This window comes from Carettochelys insculpta, chromosome 1, assembly GCF_033958435.1.
Source record: "Carettochelys insculpta isolate YL-2023 chromosome 1, ASM3395843v1, whole genome shotgun sequence".
Classification (NCBI taxonomy): Eukaryota; Metazoa; Chordata; order Testudines; family Carettochelyidae; genus Carettochelys; species Carettochelys insculpta.
Genome location: NC_134137.1, coordinates 254,056,906 through 254,074,934, shown reverse-complemented (window position 1 = coordinate 254,074,934; position 18,029 = coordinate 254,056,906). Strand labels below are relative to the sequence as shown.

The following is an 18,029-nucleotide window of genomic DNA, read 5'->3' as shown; positions in this document are numbered from 1 at the left end:
GACCCCATGTAGACAAGCCGTGCTGCGCATGATCAAAAGCAGCACTTTTAGAGTGCTGCAGCAGCCACTATGGTAAGGAGGTGATGCATATTCATTGCAGTGCCTCATCAGCATATTCCAAAGTGTCTTGTTAGCATCCCCCTTTTGAAAGGGGGGTGCTAACGTAGACATAACCTAAGTCCCAGGGAAGGGGCTAATACATAGTCGAGCCCTAAGGGTATGTGGTAGTTTGTAATGCCTTGCATATGTACACCATATACAGAATATAACGTCACCTGAGATGTTTCATATTTTTGTAAAAAGAAGGGATGGTCAACTAGCAGATAAACACTGCAATTCCCTTACTGCCATTCTGATAATAATAGTAATGGACAATACGATAAATGTTTCATCATTATGAATTCACAGGTGACTTAAATGCAATACTGTTGATAGTAATGAATTCTGGGGACACATTTGCAATATATTATGTGCCCGAATCCGGTGGGTCATAGGAAGGATGGCATGATGAACTAGTGGTTCATGCTCAAGACCTGGAGGCAGGGGATCTGGATGCTATTCCTCGCTTTTCAGTGTTAAGAATATGTCACATGGGCCAAAAATTTCAAACTTATTTCCTTGAAGGCAGGTAACTGATAGAGACGTGATATTCATAGGTGCTAAACACTAACAGTTCTTCTGAGAATCAGGCTGTTGCTGTAATTAGCTGCCTTCATGGATATAAATGCCTAGGTATAGACATATCGAGGCTTTTTTTACATGAAATCCTTTGTGCCTTAGTTTCCCTAGGTGTGAAATAGCTATAAGTCATACCCCGAGATACACCCATTCGGGCTATGAGAATTCAAGTTTACGAGCAGCTTGATTAAGGACCACTACTTTGCCTTATGAGGCATTTACTCAAGTTTACGAGTGCCTCAGCAGGACATGGACACTCTGCAGCTGGAGAACGTCAGCCCATCCTGGCCACGCCCCTGCCACTCGCTCCTCGGGCAGCTAGGGAGCCGTCTCCGCCCCCCCTGCGCAGCTGTACCTCAGGCTCTGCTTGCTGCCTGGCGGTGGTTTCCTGGAGCCCCCAGCCCTGCCTTTACCTGGGGCTGGTCTGGTGTCCACCTCGGTGCTGCAGCAGCCGGCAGCCGCAGGCTCCCAGTCGCTCCTGGGAGACGTGGCTGCTGTGCGCACAATCCATCCTGGCCCCGCCCCTGCTGCTCACTCCCCGGGTGGCTAGAGAGCCACCACCACCTGCTCTGTGCAGCTGTGCCCTCTGCCAGGTAAGCGTAGGTGGGTGTAAATTTTGGGCTCAGGAACGCGTAAAATTCTTTCCCGTTGAAATTAATGGTAATTACATTTTCGACTTACACGAATTCGCCCTAAGAGGAGTTTTTCAGAAACGAATTGCCCTCGTAAGGCGGGGGAAGACTGTAATAACTAGCTACCCTTTGAATCCATTTGTCAGTTTTAAAGCATTGAAGTCCTCAGGTGAATGATGCCATATAACCACAAGAATATTATATCACTATTCAGTGAGATTCCAGCACTGAAATATTGCAGATTTCTCTGTATTCCAGCTCTGTGTCACAGGCCAACATGTGCCCTCAGTTTGTGTTAGAATCAAATATTCTTCCAGGCAAACATTTTCTAAAAATGGAACGTGGCGTTTATGCTCCAGTGCAGCAATACAGCAGTTGTCAGGCAAAGGACAGCACAGAATTAGAAATTACATTAATCAATCAGTCCAGCTGGTGGATATTTTTTAAAAAAACAAGCATTTGATGTTAATTGCTTGTCATATTGTGTAATTAATTTATGAAAAGAATCCTTTAATATGGAGAAATATATATATAAAATAACAGTCACATTGTATCAGGCCAAACCTGTTCTTAGCGTGGGTGTGACTGAGGGCTGAATTTGAGACATATTTGCAGAATGCATAATACTTTTATAAAAAAACATGCTATGTGGAGATAATTTATTATTTTTCAGATCTGGTAGAAATTTTTCCATAAGATCCAGAAAAAATATTTTTTCTTCTTTCTTAGCTAAAGAAAAATTCACTGAAACTCTGATAGTGGAAGCAGAAAAGATGATGATTAAGGGGCAAATTACAAGGGCAATTGGGCCAATTTGCCTTTCTGAAGAAGATCTCAAGGGAAGGGCTTTGAAGAGCTTGCCAATTCTTGTTCCTTTACCTTCTGTAGGACCTGTCCCTAAGGCTATTGAAACCAAAGTTAAGAGTCACATTGACTTCATGGACTTTAAATCAGGCCCTGATCCGTAAGATACTTAAGCACATGATTAACTAGAATGTCCCATTAAAGTCTGCAGAATTATTAATTTAAGGTGCTTAATGTTGAACTTGTGCTTCAATGCTCTGCAGAACTGGGAGCAGTTTCTTTTGAAGTCTGGTCTACTGGCAGAATTTTGTCTGGCTCTCCAACACCACTTATTACCTAGGTCCATAGGAAAGGGGGCCACTGATTCTGTCCTAGACCCACCTCCCTGCACCAGTGCTTGGCTAAAGGAGAGCCCATTAACCTATCCATCCTTGCATCTGACGAAGTGGGTCTTTGCCCACGGAAGCTTATGCTCCAGTACATCTGTTAGTCTATAAGGTGTCACAGGACTTCTTGTTGTTTTTGAAGATGCAGACTAACTTGGCCACCTCTCTGATACATGTCCATCCTTTGAGAGGCGTGGAGCCTGAGTTAATGCTGCACGGTTGGCTGCTGCCTTGTGGGTGAATGGAGAAGCAAAACATGTAGACAGAAGTTCTTTCTTCCTCCTTGAGCCCTGCCCACCACTCCGACCCCACCTCCAAGCATAGCTTGGTTGCTGTGGCGTTTCCCCGGGATCATGGAGTCTTAAGAGGCAAGTGAGCCCAAGAGCTGCCACCAGTGTTCTCTCTCTTTTTTTTCCCATCGAGGGGCTGAATAAATTCTGTCTCATGCACCAAGGTATGTGCAGATGTGTACCACCAACAGAAGAACATGCTGACCACTGGGGGGGGCTGTATGCCCCCTGCTAACCAGCTGACCCAGACCTAAGCACCCAGCTTATAGGGAACACTGACTGTCACTCCCTTCTTCTCCAACTGCTCTCCTTTTGACTTCATAGGCTTATGTCCCCTCTGCTCTTTCATATATTTTATTTATTATTATACCCACAGTGTGTTCTACCGATTCCTATCCTGTCATACAAAACAGAGCAAGCAGCAGCACCCGGTGTATGCGCTTGTGCACATTCAGAAATCCTGTCTGCAAGCTATGCTGTGCAGAGCAGCTCAGGTTGTTGCAGGTTTTTTTCTGCATGACTTCAGAGGCACTTTCCTTTTTCATAGTGACAGAGAGGGAGCTGTGCTAGTCTATATACTATCAAAACAAAAAGCAGTCAAGTAGCACTTTAAAAATTAGCAAAATAATTTATTAGGTGAGCTTTCGTGGGTCTGAAGAAGTGGGTCTGTCCCACAAAAGCTCACCTAATAAATTATTTTGCTAGTCTTTAAAGTGCTCCTTGACTGCTTTTTGTTTTGATTTTCCTTTTTCAAGAGCTCTGCATTTTCTCCTGACTTCAGCCTGGATGTCTCACAGCTCAGTCCTCCAGCCTCAGGCTTCACTCTAAATTACAATGGGAATGAATTCGAAGAGATAAGGCAGGCTTTGTGACATTTGAAAATGTGTTACTGTTAGTTTCCCATTGAACCCAAGCTGGTAATGAGTTTTGAAGTATTTACTGAGTCACACCAGACAAATGTCTTTTGATTGGCCATACTTCATATGTGCTTAATATTTGCATTGTTCTAGAGGCCTCCATTGAGATTGGAACCTTATTGTACTCAACACTCTCCAAACCCCCTGTGACAGACTCAGCCGTGGAGGAGCTTGGGATCTCAACAGCCAGCCTGACAAAAGACCTTCTCTCCTCTCTTCCTCCTCCTTAGCCTCTGATTGAATGGAAGCTGGTCAGAAAATAGACTTACAAAAAGCAATGAAAGTGCACCTACACCCTGCAGGGTAACAGAATTAAGGAAGCTCCCTTTAGTCTCATTTGCTCAAGGACTGTGGAACAGGGATTCCAAGGCAGGAACCACACTGAACTCTGGGACCAGCCAATCAGGGAAGCTCCAGCTGCTGATGAACCCATGTCTGCAACCACCCAGCACATTAATCAGTAGTAATGAGTCCTCTATTGCTACCCAAAATACTTTGAAGTGGCCTAATTGCATTAGGCCTGCCCTTGAAAGAAAGCCGCCCATCACCAGGAATGATCTGGTTTCTGTTGTCTAGCCTGAACAAAGAACTTTGATATACTTCTTTAAATCATCAGTTTACTCATAAACAAATCTATTGTTCTCCCTTGAATCATTCTTCTTTCCCTGCAGAAGCCCCTGCCCCCCCCCCCCCCCGCGCGCAAGTAAAATGTTCTGATGCCTGGATCAGACATCAGCACTAGTTCCATTGGGACTTCATTGTGTTCTGACTGATCGTGCTGGGGGGCTCTGCTTTGCCTGTCTCCAAAACTCAAACCTGGACTATCACTACCATGCCTGGGAACTCTGATTCAAGCTTCACAGAGTGATGAGCTCCAGCTGTCTTTCCCTCTATGTATAACCTTGTAACCCTGACATTGTGATCAGTTGTAGTGTTCTAAACCTGACTTTTGTAATCAAAGTTGTTGGATTTACTATTATAACTGCTTTATTTGTTTGGCTTCACTCGTATGGTTACTACTTTGAAATAGATAAGGTTCATGGGTAAGCTGCTTGCTCCCTCTTTCTCCCTCAGGGGTGTTTCTGGATTCCCAATTTGCTCTGCAGCAATGCTCTTTGTATCTAAGCTAAAGCTCCCTGCAGCACCCAAAAATCCTGTGGGGTTTGCTCATCAAGTGGTTACCAGCTGAAGAGTTGTGATGTAAAAGGCGAGGTAGGGCTGTGCTGAACCTGGGCATGACAGCTTGGCAGTGCTGTTTGACCCAGTCTCTTGAGTCCAAGGGCATATGAGGGTGATAGCTTGAAAGTGGTGACTAGCCCGGTTCTCTCAGACATGCCCTGTAAAAGTGGGTGAGCCGGTTTATGTGGTTCTAGTGCAGAAAGAAGCCAGTCTTGGGCAGCCTAGATCTACAGGATAGTTCCATTGGGAGGCAATTTGCAGAAGGAAAAGTAGAGCTAATATGAGAACATAAATGACAAATGCAGTATATTGATAAAATTACTGAAAGAGTAACCCCCTTTCCCCAGAAGAGTGATCCTAATAAATAAGTGTACCCCAAAGTAATGGGCAAATCTGTAAACAGTGATTAGAGGATAGAACTGTGAGGTCAGGTCTACAGTATGGGAAAAATTGATCCAAGACACGCAACTCCAGCTACATGAATTACGCAGCTGTAGTCAACAGATCCTAAATCGCGTTCTCCTGCTGTTCCTGCAGTGGGAGGTCGATGGGAGAAACTCTCATGTCTTCTTCCCTTACAGCTCACAGCTGCAAGGTGTACCAGGGTCGACAGTGGAGCCCTGATCATTTGATTTAGTGCAGCCCCACTAGGCGTGCTTAATTGAACCTGGGAAGGTTGGCCACCATTGCGGCCATTTTGTGGTTAGTGTAGATGTAACCTGAGTCAAGACTTTTTAGACTGTATTCTCCCAGTGCTGGACTCAACTTCATGGGAGATACCCAGATCCAATGAGGCTAGACCCCAACGTATCCAGTTCCATGCCAGTGTTTACACATCATGTTGCCCTTATCTAGGCTTTTGGGATATTACCACAACACAAGTAGTAAAAAATAACTTAATTTACCGCTTGCGTGACTTTCTCAGCAATGTCCCACTTCGGTGGATTTGGCAGGCAGCATTGTTGAGAAATGCACAAGAGCATTAATTAACACATGACACAGTTGTAAGTGCCACCCATGTTGTCAGTATGAATAGTGAGGTCAAGATTGCTCACTGAAGCTTGCTTTTTCCCGTCCCTAATGCTGGTCTCTCCATTTCAGGGTCAGGGCACATTGAAGGTTGTGGGGATATTTTCTCTGCACTTGCATGTGTTCTGTTAGTCCACAGAAAAGGCACGAGACTTCAGCTTGCAATGTTGTCAACCTGACATCTTTCACAGATGTTATTGTGTGTGTTTGAATCCAATCAGTGTGGTATTGAGGTATCATCGTAGTAGTTTGGTGTCAACCACAGAAAAAAATAGAGGAAAAAGGAAGAGAGAGAGAGAGGGTGTGTCTACACCAGGAATTAACTTCAAAGTTAAGCATTACATCGAAGTAGCCAGCAGGGAGTCGTCACACGTTTTCCCTTACTTGGAAGCTAACTTCGAAGTAGGGAGCCCAACTTGGAAGTCCTTACTCCATTCCCAGGAAAGGAGTAGTGCCCTACTTCAAAGTTTAACTTCAAAGTAGGGTGTGTGTAGACACTCAACTTCAAAGTCTGTTACTTCAAACTAAGCAACTTTGAAGTTATTTTTGGAGTGTAGACAGAGAGAGAGAGAGAGAGAGAGAAATTAACAGATGAAGAGGGAATAGGGGGAAGATGCCTAAGGAGGGGACAGATTACAGTAGTGGTCAACCTATATATATTTGAATTTATTCTTTGGACCCTTATAAGGTTTCACATCAGAAATTATGAAGGCCACTAAATCTGCCTTTGGTTTGCTTCTTTAATTATTTTTGACCCTTTGACCTGAGGAATTTTTCAATATTTGGGCCTTGCAGGATTGTTCGCTTTAGGCTGTGGAATCACTGTAATGATGTATCTTAGTGTTATCAAGTTTAGTTACAAAAATTCTGCAGTGGCCTGTTTCCGTGAACACAATAGAAACAAATAAGAGCAGGCGTTTACCCCTCCAGAATTCTCTGTGCCCTGAGAAGCTCTGTCTTTGCTTCCTGTCAGGACCAACCTCACAATTCCTTCCACAGCAGCAATGGACAACCTAGGTTAGGGAGTGGGCCACGTGAGTGGCCCTGCTTCAGCTCAGGGGGTTACAAGATTGTCGTAACTCAGAAGGTCTCCTGGCTTAGGGTAGTTTTGCTAACTGCATGGGCATACTTAGCATTTGTGGGAGGTGCCTGTTGAACCATAGCAGCCCTTCGACTGAGTGCAGAGGCAGCACGCGGTTCTCACAGTCAGTGTGGTGTGCAGTCAGCACACACCTCACTTCAGGTGCACTTGCTTTACATGTGTGTCACTTTAGGTTTTACCTCAAGCTCTACTTGGCTTCGGTTAAAGTCATGAATAAATGTTTTACTGCATTAGGGACTATATTAATAATTGCATAGCTAGTTGTAAATGTTCAGGTTACAAAATGGCTTTTATTTTGATGTACAGCTTTTGGTGATATCTTTAGGTTTTCAGTTTTTTTGGGTTTCATGAAATGATTAGGCAGAGCTATTGCCTTTAGAAAGCTCACTGTTAGCAGGCTAAAAGTTCCTACAAAAGAGATAAGAACTGTAATTCCTGTTATGTTAGTACAGTCAAACTAATGCACTGTATGCTTAGATAAGCCTTACAATGGTTGAGAAAAACAACCTGTACTTTGGCTCACCATTTAATTTATATCTAATACATTATGCAAAAAAAAAAAAGAACAAAAATAGGCCATTGTTTACTAAAGGTGTCCTGAAGATCAAGGTTGTTTAAAGGGAGACTTTTTCCAAATACTAAGACCAAATTCCTCTTGCTTTGGAAAATATGAACAGAGAGGGAGCCATGCTGTGAATAACCTAACCAGAATCACGGGCACATTCTTGTGCTCCTCAACTCACATCATATATGCCATCATGTGCCAACGATGCCCAGATGCTTTGTATATTGGACAGACTTCCAACTCTCTCTCAGGCAAAGAGTTAATGGGCTCAAAACATTCCTGATCCACAAACCAGTTAGTCTACATTTTAATGTAGTGGGCCATTCTGTTAATGACTTAAGAGATTGCGTCTTATTGAAGAAGAATTTTCAGTCTGCTTTACAAAGAGAAGCTGCTCAACTCTCTTTCATGTTCAAATTCGACACATTAACACGTGGCTTGAACCGGGATGCAAATTTTCTGGGACATTATAGGGGCTCTTTGGCATACTTGGCTTAATCTAATTCTTGACTCTCCCCCGCCCCCCTCTGCTCTCTGATTTGCTCACCTTGATAATTTTTTTCTGATTTGTCAGCTTTGATTACTGGTTTTCGTTCTCTGTGCCTTAAATATTGAGTCTGTACTGGTCTGGCTATGGTCTGAAGAAGTGGGTCTGTCCCACGAAAGCTCACCTAATAAATTATTTTGTTATTCTTTAAAGTGCTACTTGACTGCTTTTTTGTTTTGGAAAATATGTATTTTTGAGTCTGAAAGGCCACATCCTCTGCAGAATCCACAATGGCTGGTGCTGAAACTTATTGCCTTATTGCTCCTAGGTGTTAATTGCACAGTATTTTTAAGTACAAATAAAACTGTGACACGTTACTTGGAACTATGAGTAGAGAGCAGTGCATACATGTGCCACCTCAGGGAAGGCAGTATGACTCAGCATGACAATCCTTTCAAATTACTTGCCCCTCTGAGCCAGCTGAGCTGTGCGGGCTAGCATGTTAGGCGATGAGTGGAGCCAAGGCTCTGCTCCAGCCACTCCTGTTCATCTGTGTATGCAAGAGGAGTAGCAGCCTCTCTGAGCCTCTCTGCTATCTCCCTCCCTCCACTATAATGCAGGAGCAGATATGCATGCTACTTACCTTTGTTGAATCATAACTTCCCTTATACGAAGAAGTATTTGTATCCTGAAGACATGACCTTGCAAGAAGGTTTTAAATTTCAGTTTCTCCCATTCACTAATTAGTCAGACTCCCCTGCTCCCATAATCTCCTACAATTGTTAACATGTGAATAGATAAAAATAGAAAACATGCTTAAAATTCAACATCCATGGCTGTCAAAATTGTAAAACGCAACACTGAATTCTCCCTTGCCTATTTATAAGTTCTGTGGTGATTGATGCGTTAACAGTCCACTTTTGACGTATTTTATGTTTAAATACTTATGCAGCTTTGTTTTATGTTTCTTCCAGGCTGCAGACTTAATTATTACCCCCTCTACTACTTTAAAGGAAAAACCAGACCCCACTGGTTTGGTGTTTGGAACGGTTTTCACAGACAACATGCTGACAATCGAATGGTCTTCGGCTTCAGGATGGGAGAAACCTCACATTAAGCCTCTTGAGAATCTTTCATTGCATCCAGCCTCATCCTGTCTCCAGTATGCTGTGGAAGTGAGTATCAAATGGATTAGAAAGTTACCTTTTCTTTACTAGCTTTTGACACTACCATATCTTAATATGTTTTAAGTACCATAGTTAATTAATTAGTACTGACCTGATGTGCTGAGTTAACACCGGTGTCACTCGAGAGTAACTCCACTGGCTTTGGTGAAGTTAGTTGATTTACATTTGATTAATTGAGAGCAAAATCTGGTTCACTGTTTCTTGCTCATCCTGCTACGTACTCTAGGGTGACACTGAAATGGTCTGTATGAGACTAGGAAAGCAGCTGGTATTAATTTGGGGACTGAGCATGCATACTGAGTCTGCAGAGCGCACTAAAGATGCATAACTTGGATTGCAGGACACACTCAGCACATTCTTGTTTTGTAATTCTCACTTTTTGACTTGTTCTCAGGTGATCTGATAGGATGAAAAGTAAATATATTAGAGCAGAGACCAACTAGTAACAAGGAGTGCCCATAAGGAAGTGAAATGTTAACAGCCGGAAGCCAGCGTGGTTAATCGTTTTCAAAACGGCTTAGCCGTTAGCATCCAAAGCTGCCTTTTCTGTGCCATTGGAGTGGCTTGCACTAAACTCCCATCTGCATTAGGGCGTCAGTTTGGGCACATTGACCTACCTAGGACCATACGGTGAGAACAATGGCCTGATTTCTCCTTCCACTTCAGCATAAATCAGGAGCGACTCCACTGAATTCAGTGGAGTTACCCTGGTGTAAAAGAGTTAAAAGAGAAGAGAAACAGGCTAGTGGCATTTTCTTTTTTTTGCCTGGGAGACTTGTCTGAGCTCCAAGGCTCTGGCCCATCCCCTTTTTATCCATTCAGTCAACTAACCTTTGAGGATCTGCATTACAGTTACAGGTCCCTGGGGCTAAGGAGGGCTAGAGATGACTCTAGATCTACCCAGGGAGCAAGAAACCACGCTGGGATCCCAAATTCATGTTTCACTCATAGTATCATATTGCTTTAGAGCTAGGCCTCTGGCCCAGTCTGAAATCATTGCTAATATGAATATGCTCTTATTTTTTTCCATTTTTTATTCTTTTTGTTTTGTTTTGTTTTTACTTTTGTTGCATCACGTTTCCTCTAGCCAAGAGGACAGACAGAGGAGAATCTGGTGCCAATGCTGTGGCTCAATGAATACACAGTGGGTATAATAAAAATGATGAAGTTGGCATTCCCCTTCCCCTCTTCTTGCCCTCCATGATACACTGTGACATACGCGGCCCAGCTCCTGTGATTTGCAGATGCCAAATGATATCATATGCACATACGTGCAGCACTGCTACAGTTTGTAGATACAAATTGTAAGAAACCAGCAAGCAGCTACAGCAGTTGCTTTTATTAGAGCTGGGCATCCCCAGAATGCACTAGAGGCACTCTCTCGTGAACAAGTGAAAAAGTTTTCTTCGCTCTGAAAAGTTACAAGCATCTGTCCATGGTGAGAAGGATTTAAAGGCTTGAGCAAGCTTCATGTTACAATAACGATAAAATTCTTGCTTCTCTCAAACCATTCATCATATCTTAGACTAACGTAAGATTCCAGCCTCCTCCTCCTCTCCTAAAATTTTCTGTAAATGCATATTGGGGAAAACAGCATTTTTGTAACAATTGACACAATAAGAACATTTATATTAACTGATTGCTAGGCCAGTACAAAATCTGATTAAAGTTCCTAGATAATCAGCTATGCCATGACTTATTTAAGGTGTACTTTGTTCTCTGGCTACAGTGTCACTTTTTGTTGTGAGATGGTTTCCTTGTAAATTTTTGTGCAAGAAGTTTTAATAAAGTGGGAACTGGCATGGTCAACAGCACTGAGAACAGTGTTGAGAAGCAAGAAGCTCTGAGTTCTAATTATGAATCTGCCACTTAACATGTGTGTCTTAGGCAAAATCATTTTCTTTATATTACAGCAGGGTTGTCCTGCAACCCAGCAACAACACAATTAAAATGTGTGGTGTGGATAACACCTCACTGTGTCCTGGAAGCTGCAGTAACATGATTTATAATCCTCTACTAACCCTTACGGAAAAGTGCTAGGAAATTTAATATTGAAACTCTTTTTGTGCTAGAAAAATTACTCTAAAAAACTAACAGAATTTGAAGAATTATATTGTTTCTGTATGTTTTTAGAACTGTTTGGTCATGGGGATATAGTTTTTGAGTACATTCTGTAGGCTTGTCCAAAAAACAATGGGCTATATTTTCCAGTCTGCTCTCATGGTTCAAAGCAGCTGGATTCTGGTCATACAACTGCTTGAATTCTGCTGGTATAAACTGAGGGAGCTGACTTCCATGCCACCTGCCCCCCACATCCATTCTACCCCTTCCCCAACATAGGGGTTTGTTGAGAGACAGATGGAGCAAGCCTCCATTGTTCCAACTACTGCCAGGGCCAGCTGATAACAGGGTCATGGGACTGCAACTGGCTCCCTTAGTTTTCATTCAGCATAGCTGCACATTGGGTGGGACCCTGAAGAAAATGCATAAGCACTTATTAAATTCTATAGGACTTTTCCATAAGGGAAGATTCTGTTTGGGATTAGAATGAGGCATTTATCAGGGTATGAGGGTGTGAACGAGTCTCAACCATACTACAAATTTTAACTGTTGTAACCAGATCAGGAGAATTACATTAGAACCAAGTCCCCTGGGACAGATGTATTTGTTCTGTAGACAGCCATACAAATCTGTAGTCATATGGGAGTAGTAATACTCATTTGCCTCATGGGGTGCGAAAAAGATGAATTAGTTAGAATTTGTACAGTACTTGGAAGATGTGTTTATGGAAGTGCTAAGCTCTGTTACTTACAAAGGGCATGTTTCGTTTTGGTATTGGTGGTCGGGGATAAACAGCACAATTCTCATTTTGTTCCTTTCTCCTTTTGGGTTGGTAGCTGTTTGAAGGGATGAAGGCTTATCGAGGAGTGGATGGCAAAATACGCTTGTTCCGTCCAATGCTCAACATGGATCGGATGCTGCGGTCAGCAGCACGAGCAACACTGCCAGTATGTAACTGAATCCTTTCTTCGGGTTAGGAAAGTATTTTTAATTTTGGGGTGTGAGGCCGTAAGCCCTCGCTGATGACAAAGAAAGCAAGCTGTGTGCTTCTGTTTAAAACTTGTTAGGAGTCCTGGCATGATTTCTAGGGAGATCGTGAGACAAACTCTTCTGTTAGATCAGCCTTTCTCAGACTGGGGGTCCTGGCAGTAAAGAGGGTCACAAAGCTATTGTGGAACAGAGGTCACACACAGTATTGCCACCCGTGCTTCTGTGCCTCCTTCAGAGTGGGGTGGCAGAGAACCGTCCCGGCCAGAATCAGCACAGAAGAAAGGGTAGCATGGTATGGAGGAAGGTCATCACAGCTGAACTTTTTTCAAAGAGAGAGCCAGCGAAAAAAAGTTGAGAACCCTTTTGCTAGATCACAGGCACAAAGATGGAGGTTCCTTTTCTTCAGCTGTCCTTGCTGCCCTTCCCCACTGATGGAAGTTAAAGTGTAGGGCTGAAGTAATCCTTCAGAAGCTGAAGGCATATAATATACTCAGCCTTGTAAACATTCATGTACAGAGGGCCAGGCTGTACTCAGTCTTACAGTTATGCAAGGCCATGGGCCTGCACAAGTAGAATTTAACCTAGTATTGGCAGAGGCTAAATCTCCAGGGTCAGCACGTTTTTTTTTCTTTCTGCTGACTTGATTTGTGACATTAGTCAAGTCCTATAACCTCTTGTTACTCCAAGTTTGTCAGCATGCTAATGAACTTTAGCAGGGCAAAGTAGGTACTCCTAATAGGTACACCCTGGTCTGTGTGTTTTCTCCCATGCTTACTGTGGGGATACTGTGTGTAAAAATTCTTCAGTGAAATGTTCATAATTATCTACAACATTCAGAGACCTTAAATTCTGGTGTAAGATCACTTAATCAGTATTCAGCCACTGATGGGCCTTAGGCATTGGAGCACCTCAGTGTCTCCTTTTTTTGCCTGTGGCACAGAGTAGTCTAGTTTCCTGAAGTATCGGAGGGGTAGCCATGTTAATCTGGATCTGTAACAGCAACAAAGGGCCCTGTGGCACCTTATAGACTAACAGAAAAGTTTTGAGCATGAGCTTTTGTGAGCACAGACTCACATCATCAGATGCTGGTCTTGGAAATCTGCAGGGCCAGGTATAAATAAGCCAGAACAAGGGTGGGGATAACAAGGTTAGCTCAGTCAGCAAGGGTGAGGCTTACTACCAGCAGCTGATCTGGTGGTGTGAACACCAAGGGAGGGGAAGCTGCTTTTGCATTTAACCAGCCATATTGAGTTTTTAACAGTGTGCTTTGTAAAACAGCATTGAAGATGGGTAATCCCACTCTTTCATTATTTATGTTTGTGAAGTACATTTCACAATAACAATAAGGAATTTGACAATTTGTCTCTTGGCCCGTTCCCTTGGTTGTTTTAGAATCAAGTAGACTTTTGTAGCCTGAAAGCATGTCCTTTTTCATGATTTAAAGGTCCCAGTCGAATATTTTTCATAAAACTGTTTCTTTGTTTCAGTGTTTTGACAAGGATGAGCTATTAGAGTGTATCCGGAAGCTTGTGGAAGTGGAAAAGGACTGGGTCCCACAATCTACATCTGCAAGCCTGTATATTCGCCCAACTTTAATTGGAACAGAGGTGTGGAAAAAACTTTTTTCTTCTGAGCTTTTATACATATACATTTATTGCTTTGTTCTTAACTTAGCTCGTGGAAATACATACAGTGTAATAGGTCATGACAAAGAGACTAAAATATTCAATTCTTTTTCTGCAGCTTGAGTGGGAACCATATTTTGGCACTTAGATGCCACAATATAATCTCTGTCTTTCTGGTATTTGCATGTACCTTTTTTGTGTTTGTATGCATACTAATCATTCCAAGAATTCTACCCATATGCTAACCTCCATTATCATACCCCTGAATACTTACTAATCACAGAGTGTTAGTCTGTATTCTAACCAAAACAAACAACCAGTCATGTAGCACCTTAAAGACTAACAAAATAATGTGTTAGGTGATGAGCTTTCATGGGGCAGACCCACTTCTTCAGATATGGAGATATGCAGTACGGTACTGACAGCTTTATAACACAGAGACCCAAAAAGAAAAAAAATTGAAATAAAAACTGACAAATCAGATGCTTAGGACTGAAGATAGCAGCCGGAGGAGGAGGGGGGCAAAGAGGGCACATTCTCATGTTCCTCAGCTAACATCATATATGCCATCATCTGCCAAAAATGCCCACATGCTTTGTATATTGGGTAGACTTCAAACTCTCTTAGACAAAGAATTAATGGGCATGAAACAGACATAAAAACGCTCCTGATTCACAAACCTGTCAACCAGCACTTGAATGGAGTGGGCCATTCTGTTAATGACCTGAAAGTCTGTGTTTTACTGAAAAGGAATTTTCACAGCCGTTTGGAAAGAGAGGCTGCTGAACTCTCTTTTATATTCAAATTCGACACATTAACATGTCGTTTGAACTGGGATGGCAATTTTCTAGCTCATTATAGGGGCTCTTTTACACTCTTTGTTTTACCTAATTCTTGATTCCCCCTGCCCCATTCTGCCCCTTTGCTCTCTGATTTGCTCACCTTGATAATAATTTTTCTGATTTGTCAACCTTGATTACTATTCTTGGTTCTCTGTGCCTTAAATATTGAGTCTGTTCTGGTATGGCTATGGTCTGAAGAAGTGGGTCTGTCCCACGAAAGCTTATCACCTAATAAATCATTTTGTTAGTCTTTAAAGTGCTACTGGACTGCCTTTTTGTTTTGATAGGTCTTGAACAGTATGGATAAACTAAAATGGATAAACAATGCACTCCATTGAAATGATCACTGACAGGCTTATGTGCATTAAGATTCCAAATATCTATGTGTATTAGACAATCTGAATACACATAAACCTGTCAGAGAGCATTTCAGTCGAGTGGACCATACTGTTAAAAACATGTGTTTTACAACAAAGAGACTAACGGCAGATTACAAAGGGAAATGTGTGAACTGCAGTTTATGCTCAAATTCAATATGTTGAGGCTTGACCTTAATGGAGATAGCAATTACCGCAAGCAGTACAAAGACAGTATTTGTAGGGATCTCAGGCAGGAGACGGCATATTTCACTCAGCTCCTCCTCACCCTTTGCCCCCCACCTCCTCTTTCAGTCCTATGCATCTGATTTGTCAGTTTTTATTTCAATTTTTTTTTGATCTCTGTGTTATAAAGCCATCAGTGCTGTACTGTCCAGCACAGGCACAGTAGCTCATGTAGGGGTTCCAGGAGTGTGTCCACGGCACACTTGACTACCTCTGGTGGTATACCGTCCTGGCCAGGGGCCTTTCCTGCTGCAATGCTGTCGATGGCTCTCTTCAGTTCATCCACAGTCGGTTCCTGATCCAGTTCGTCCATTACTGGTAGGAGCTCGATGGCATCAAGGGCTGCATCAACCACAACGTTCTCGCATGAGTACAGCTCGGAGTAGTGCTTAACCCAGTGCTCCATCTGTTTGGCTTTGTCAGCGATGACTTCACCAGATTTGGATTTCAGAGGTGCCATCTTGTTCTGGGTGGGTCCTAATGCCTTCTTCATACCCTCGTACATTCCTCTGAGATTACCAACGTCAGCACAGGTCTGGATGCTGCTGCATAGCTGGAGCCAGTGGTTGTTGGCGCAGCGCCTGGCTGTCTGCTGTACTGTTCTTCTGGCCGCTCTAAGTGCTTGCTGGGTACTCTGGCTCGGTGAGCGTTTGTACTCCAGGAGTGCAGCGCGCTTCTTTTCAATGACTGGAATCATCTGATCTGAGTTAGCTTCGAACCAATCGTTTGTGTTTCTAGCTTTTCTTCCAAACACCGACAAGACCGTGCTGTAAACTGTATCCCTCAGATGTTGCCATTTGGATGTCACATCGGCGCCCCCAGGGCCACCATGCAGATTTTCCTGGAGGGTCTCTCTGAACTTTTCAGCTTTCTCCGAGTTTGCCATCTTTCTGGCGTCAATGTGGGGCCTTCCAGCAGGTTTAGAGCGGTACAGCTTCTTGGGTCTCACCTTGAGCTTGGAGCAAACTAGCAAGTGATCTGTATCACAGTCAGCACTATGATAGCTGCGTGTCAGAAGGACGTTTTTGAGGTTATTACGCCTAGTGATGACCACGTCTAGTTGATGTCAGTGCTTCGAGCGTGGGTGTCTCCACGACACTCTGTGCTGTGGCTTTGTTTGGAAGAATGTGTTTGTGATGCACAGATTGTGGTACGTGCACAGTTCAAGGAGACGCTGTCCATTGTCATTCATTTTTCCCACACCGAAGTGTCCTAAGCAGGAAGGCCGTGAGGCCCAATCAGCTCCAACTCTTGCATTGAAGTCACCCAAGATATGCAGTTGTTTACGAGCAGGTATTTGCGCTACAGCAGCACTAAGCATGTCATAGAACTTGTCTTTTACTTCTGGTGTGGCGTACAGGGTTGGAGCATAAGCGCTGATCAGGTGGACGGGACCGGCGCAAGTTTGAAGTGTGATCCGAAGAAGTCTTTCTGATCCGCCCATGACTAATTCCACCATTTGTAGAAAGGTGTTTCTGACAGCAAAGCCAACACCATGCTCTCTGGGTTCTTCTTGGGCTTTACCCTGCCAGAAAAAGGTGTAGTCCTTTTCCTTTAGAGATCCCGAATCTGCGAGTCGCATCTCTTGCAGTGCAGCGATATCAACTCGAAGCCTCTTCACTTTCTCGTTGATGACAGCGGTCTTTCGGGTGTCACTGATGGCCTGAAGATCTTCAGTCAAGCCAGTCAGCACGGTCCTCACATTCCAGCAAGCAAGCTTAAATTGTTGATGTTTCTCATTTCTTGTTGATTTTCTTATTGGTTTGCCTGGTGCCCAAATTTCAGTCACTTGTCAGGTTCAGGAATCTTAAGCCTCACGCACCCAGCGAGGCAGGTGAACTGTGGCGGGACAGTACCCTATTGGCTGGGGGCTGCCCAGCTTGAGGCGGGCGGTGACTGTCCAGTGAGATGCGAGGATCTCTCCCACCGTCGAAGGCAACCCCTGGCGCTCGTTCTCTACGCCAATCAAGCAAGAGGTTATAACCGGTATCTGTTGCCTCCCGTGTTGATGCAACGCTGTTCAGCGATGCCGGAGTACCTCTCCGGGCGCGAGCCTGGGCACTTATTATGGAGACTCTGGGCTGCCCAGACACCAGTGTCCCCCTCTCGGCTTTACTGATATAGTCCAAAGGAGAAGATAACCTCCACGTCTGGTACCAGCTCAGCTGCAGGAGTTGCCGGGACAGTGCCAGAAGTTGACACTGAACCGCCTTTGGACTCCACTCCGGATTTTCTGTCAGGGTTTACTCCCTTAGCCTTGCTCCTTCCCAGGATAACCCACAAGGCAGTGGGGTGTGGAGAATGTGGTTAAGGATCCCACTACTTCATACCTCCCTGTCACCACGAGTCACCGTAGCTCCCTGTGGAGCAATGACCTCATATCCCTGGGACCCTCCTCCCCACCTTTCGCACCCCCCCCAGCTACCATCACCATAGGACCCTCCCCAACCCACTACCCCCATCTGCTCCCATGTCCACCCTCCTCACTGCACTGGCCCCTCTCCCCCCAGCTGCTCTCAGTGCCCCCAGGTCCACCTTCCCCCATCGCTCTTCAGGCTCTTCTCTTCAGAGACTCCTTTTCCTGATAGTGCTGCCTTGCAGGGCACAGGTGGAACACCGTACCTGAAAAGGACAACAAACACGGGGCTCCTCC

The 18,029-nt window shown here is 44.0% G+C and overlaps 1 protein-coding gene across 2 annotated transcripts in view; it reads left to right on the top strand.

The window, feature by feature from the left end:
• Window positions 1-18,029, top strand: part of BCAT1 (branched chain amino acid transaminase 1) — a 113,239-nt gene that overhangs the window by 50,600 nt on the left and 44,610 nt on the right. Inside the window, exons 3-6 of one of the 2 annotated variants that reach the window (XM_075004852.1) lie at window positions 9,044-9,244; window positions 10,344-10,400; window positions 12,154-12,264; window positions 13,795-13,914. In XM_075004852.1, coding sequence (XP_074860953.1) covers window positions 9,044-9,244; window positions 10,344-10,400; window positions 12,154-12,264; window positions 13,795-13,914 — 489 coding nt within the window. The remainder of the gene's footprint in view (window positions 1-9,043; window positions 9,245-10,343; window positions 10,401-12,153; window positions 12,265-13,794; window positions 13,915-18,029) is intronic. The other variant, XM_075004861.1, reaches the window with a different exon arrangement.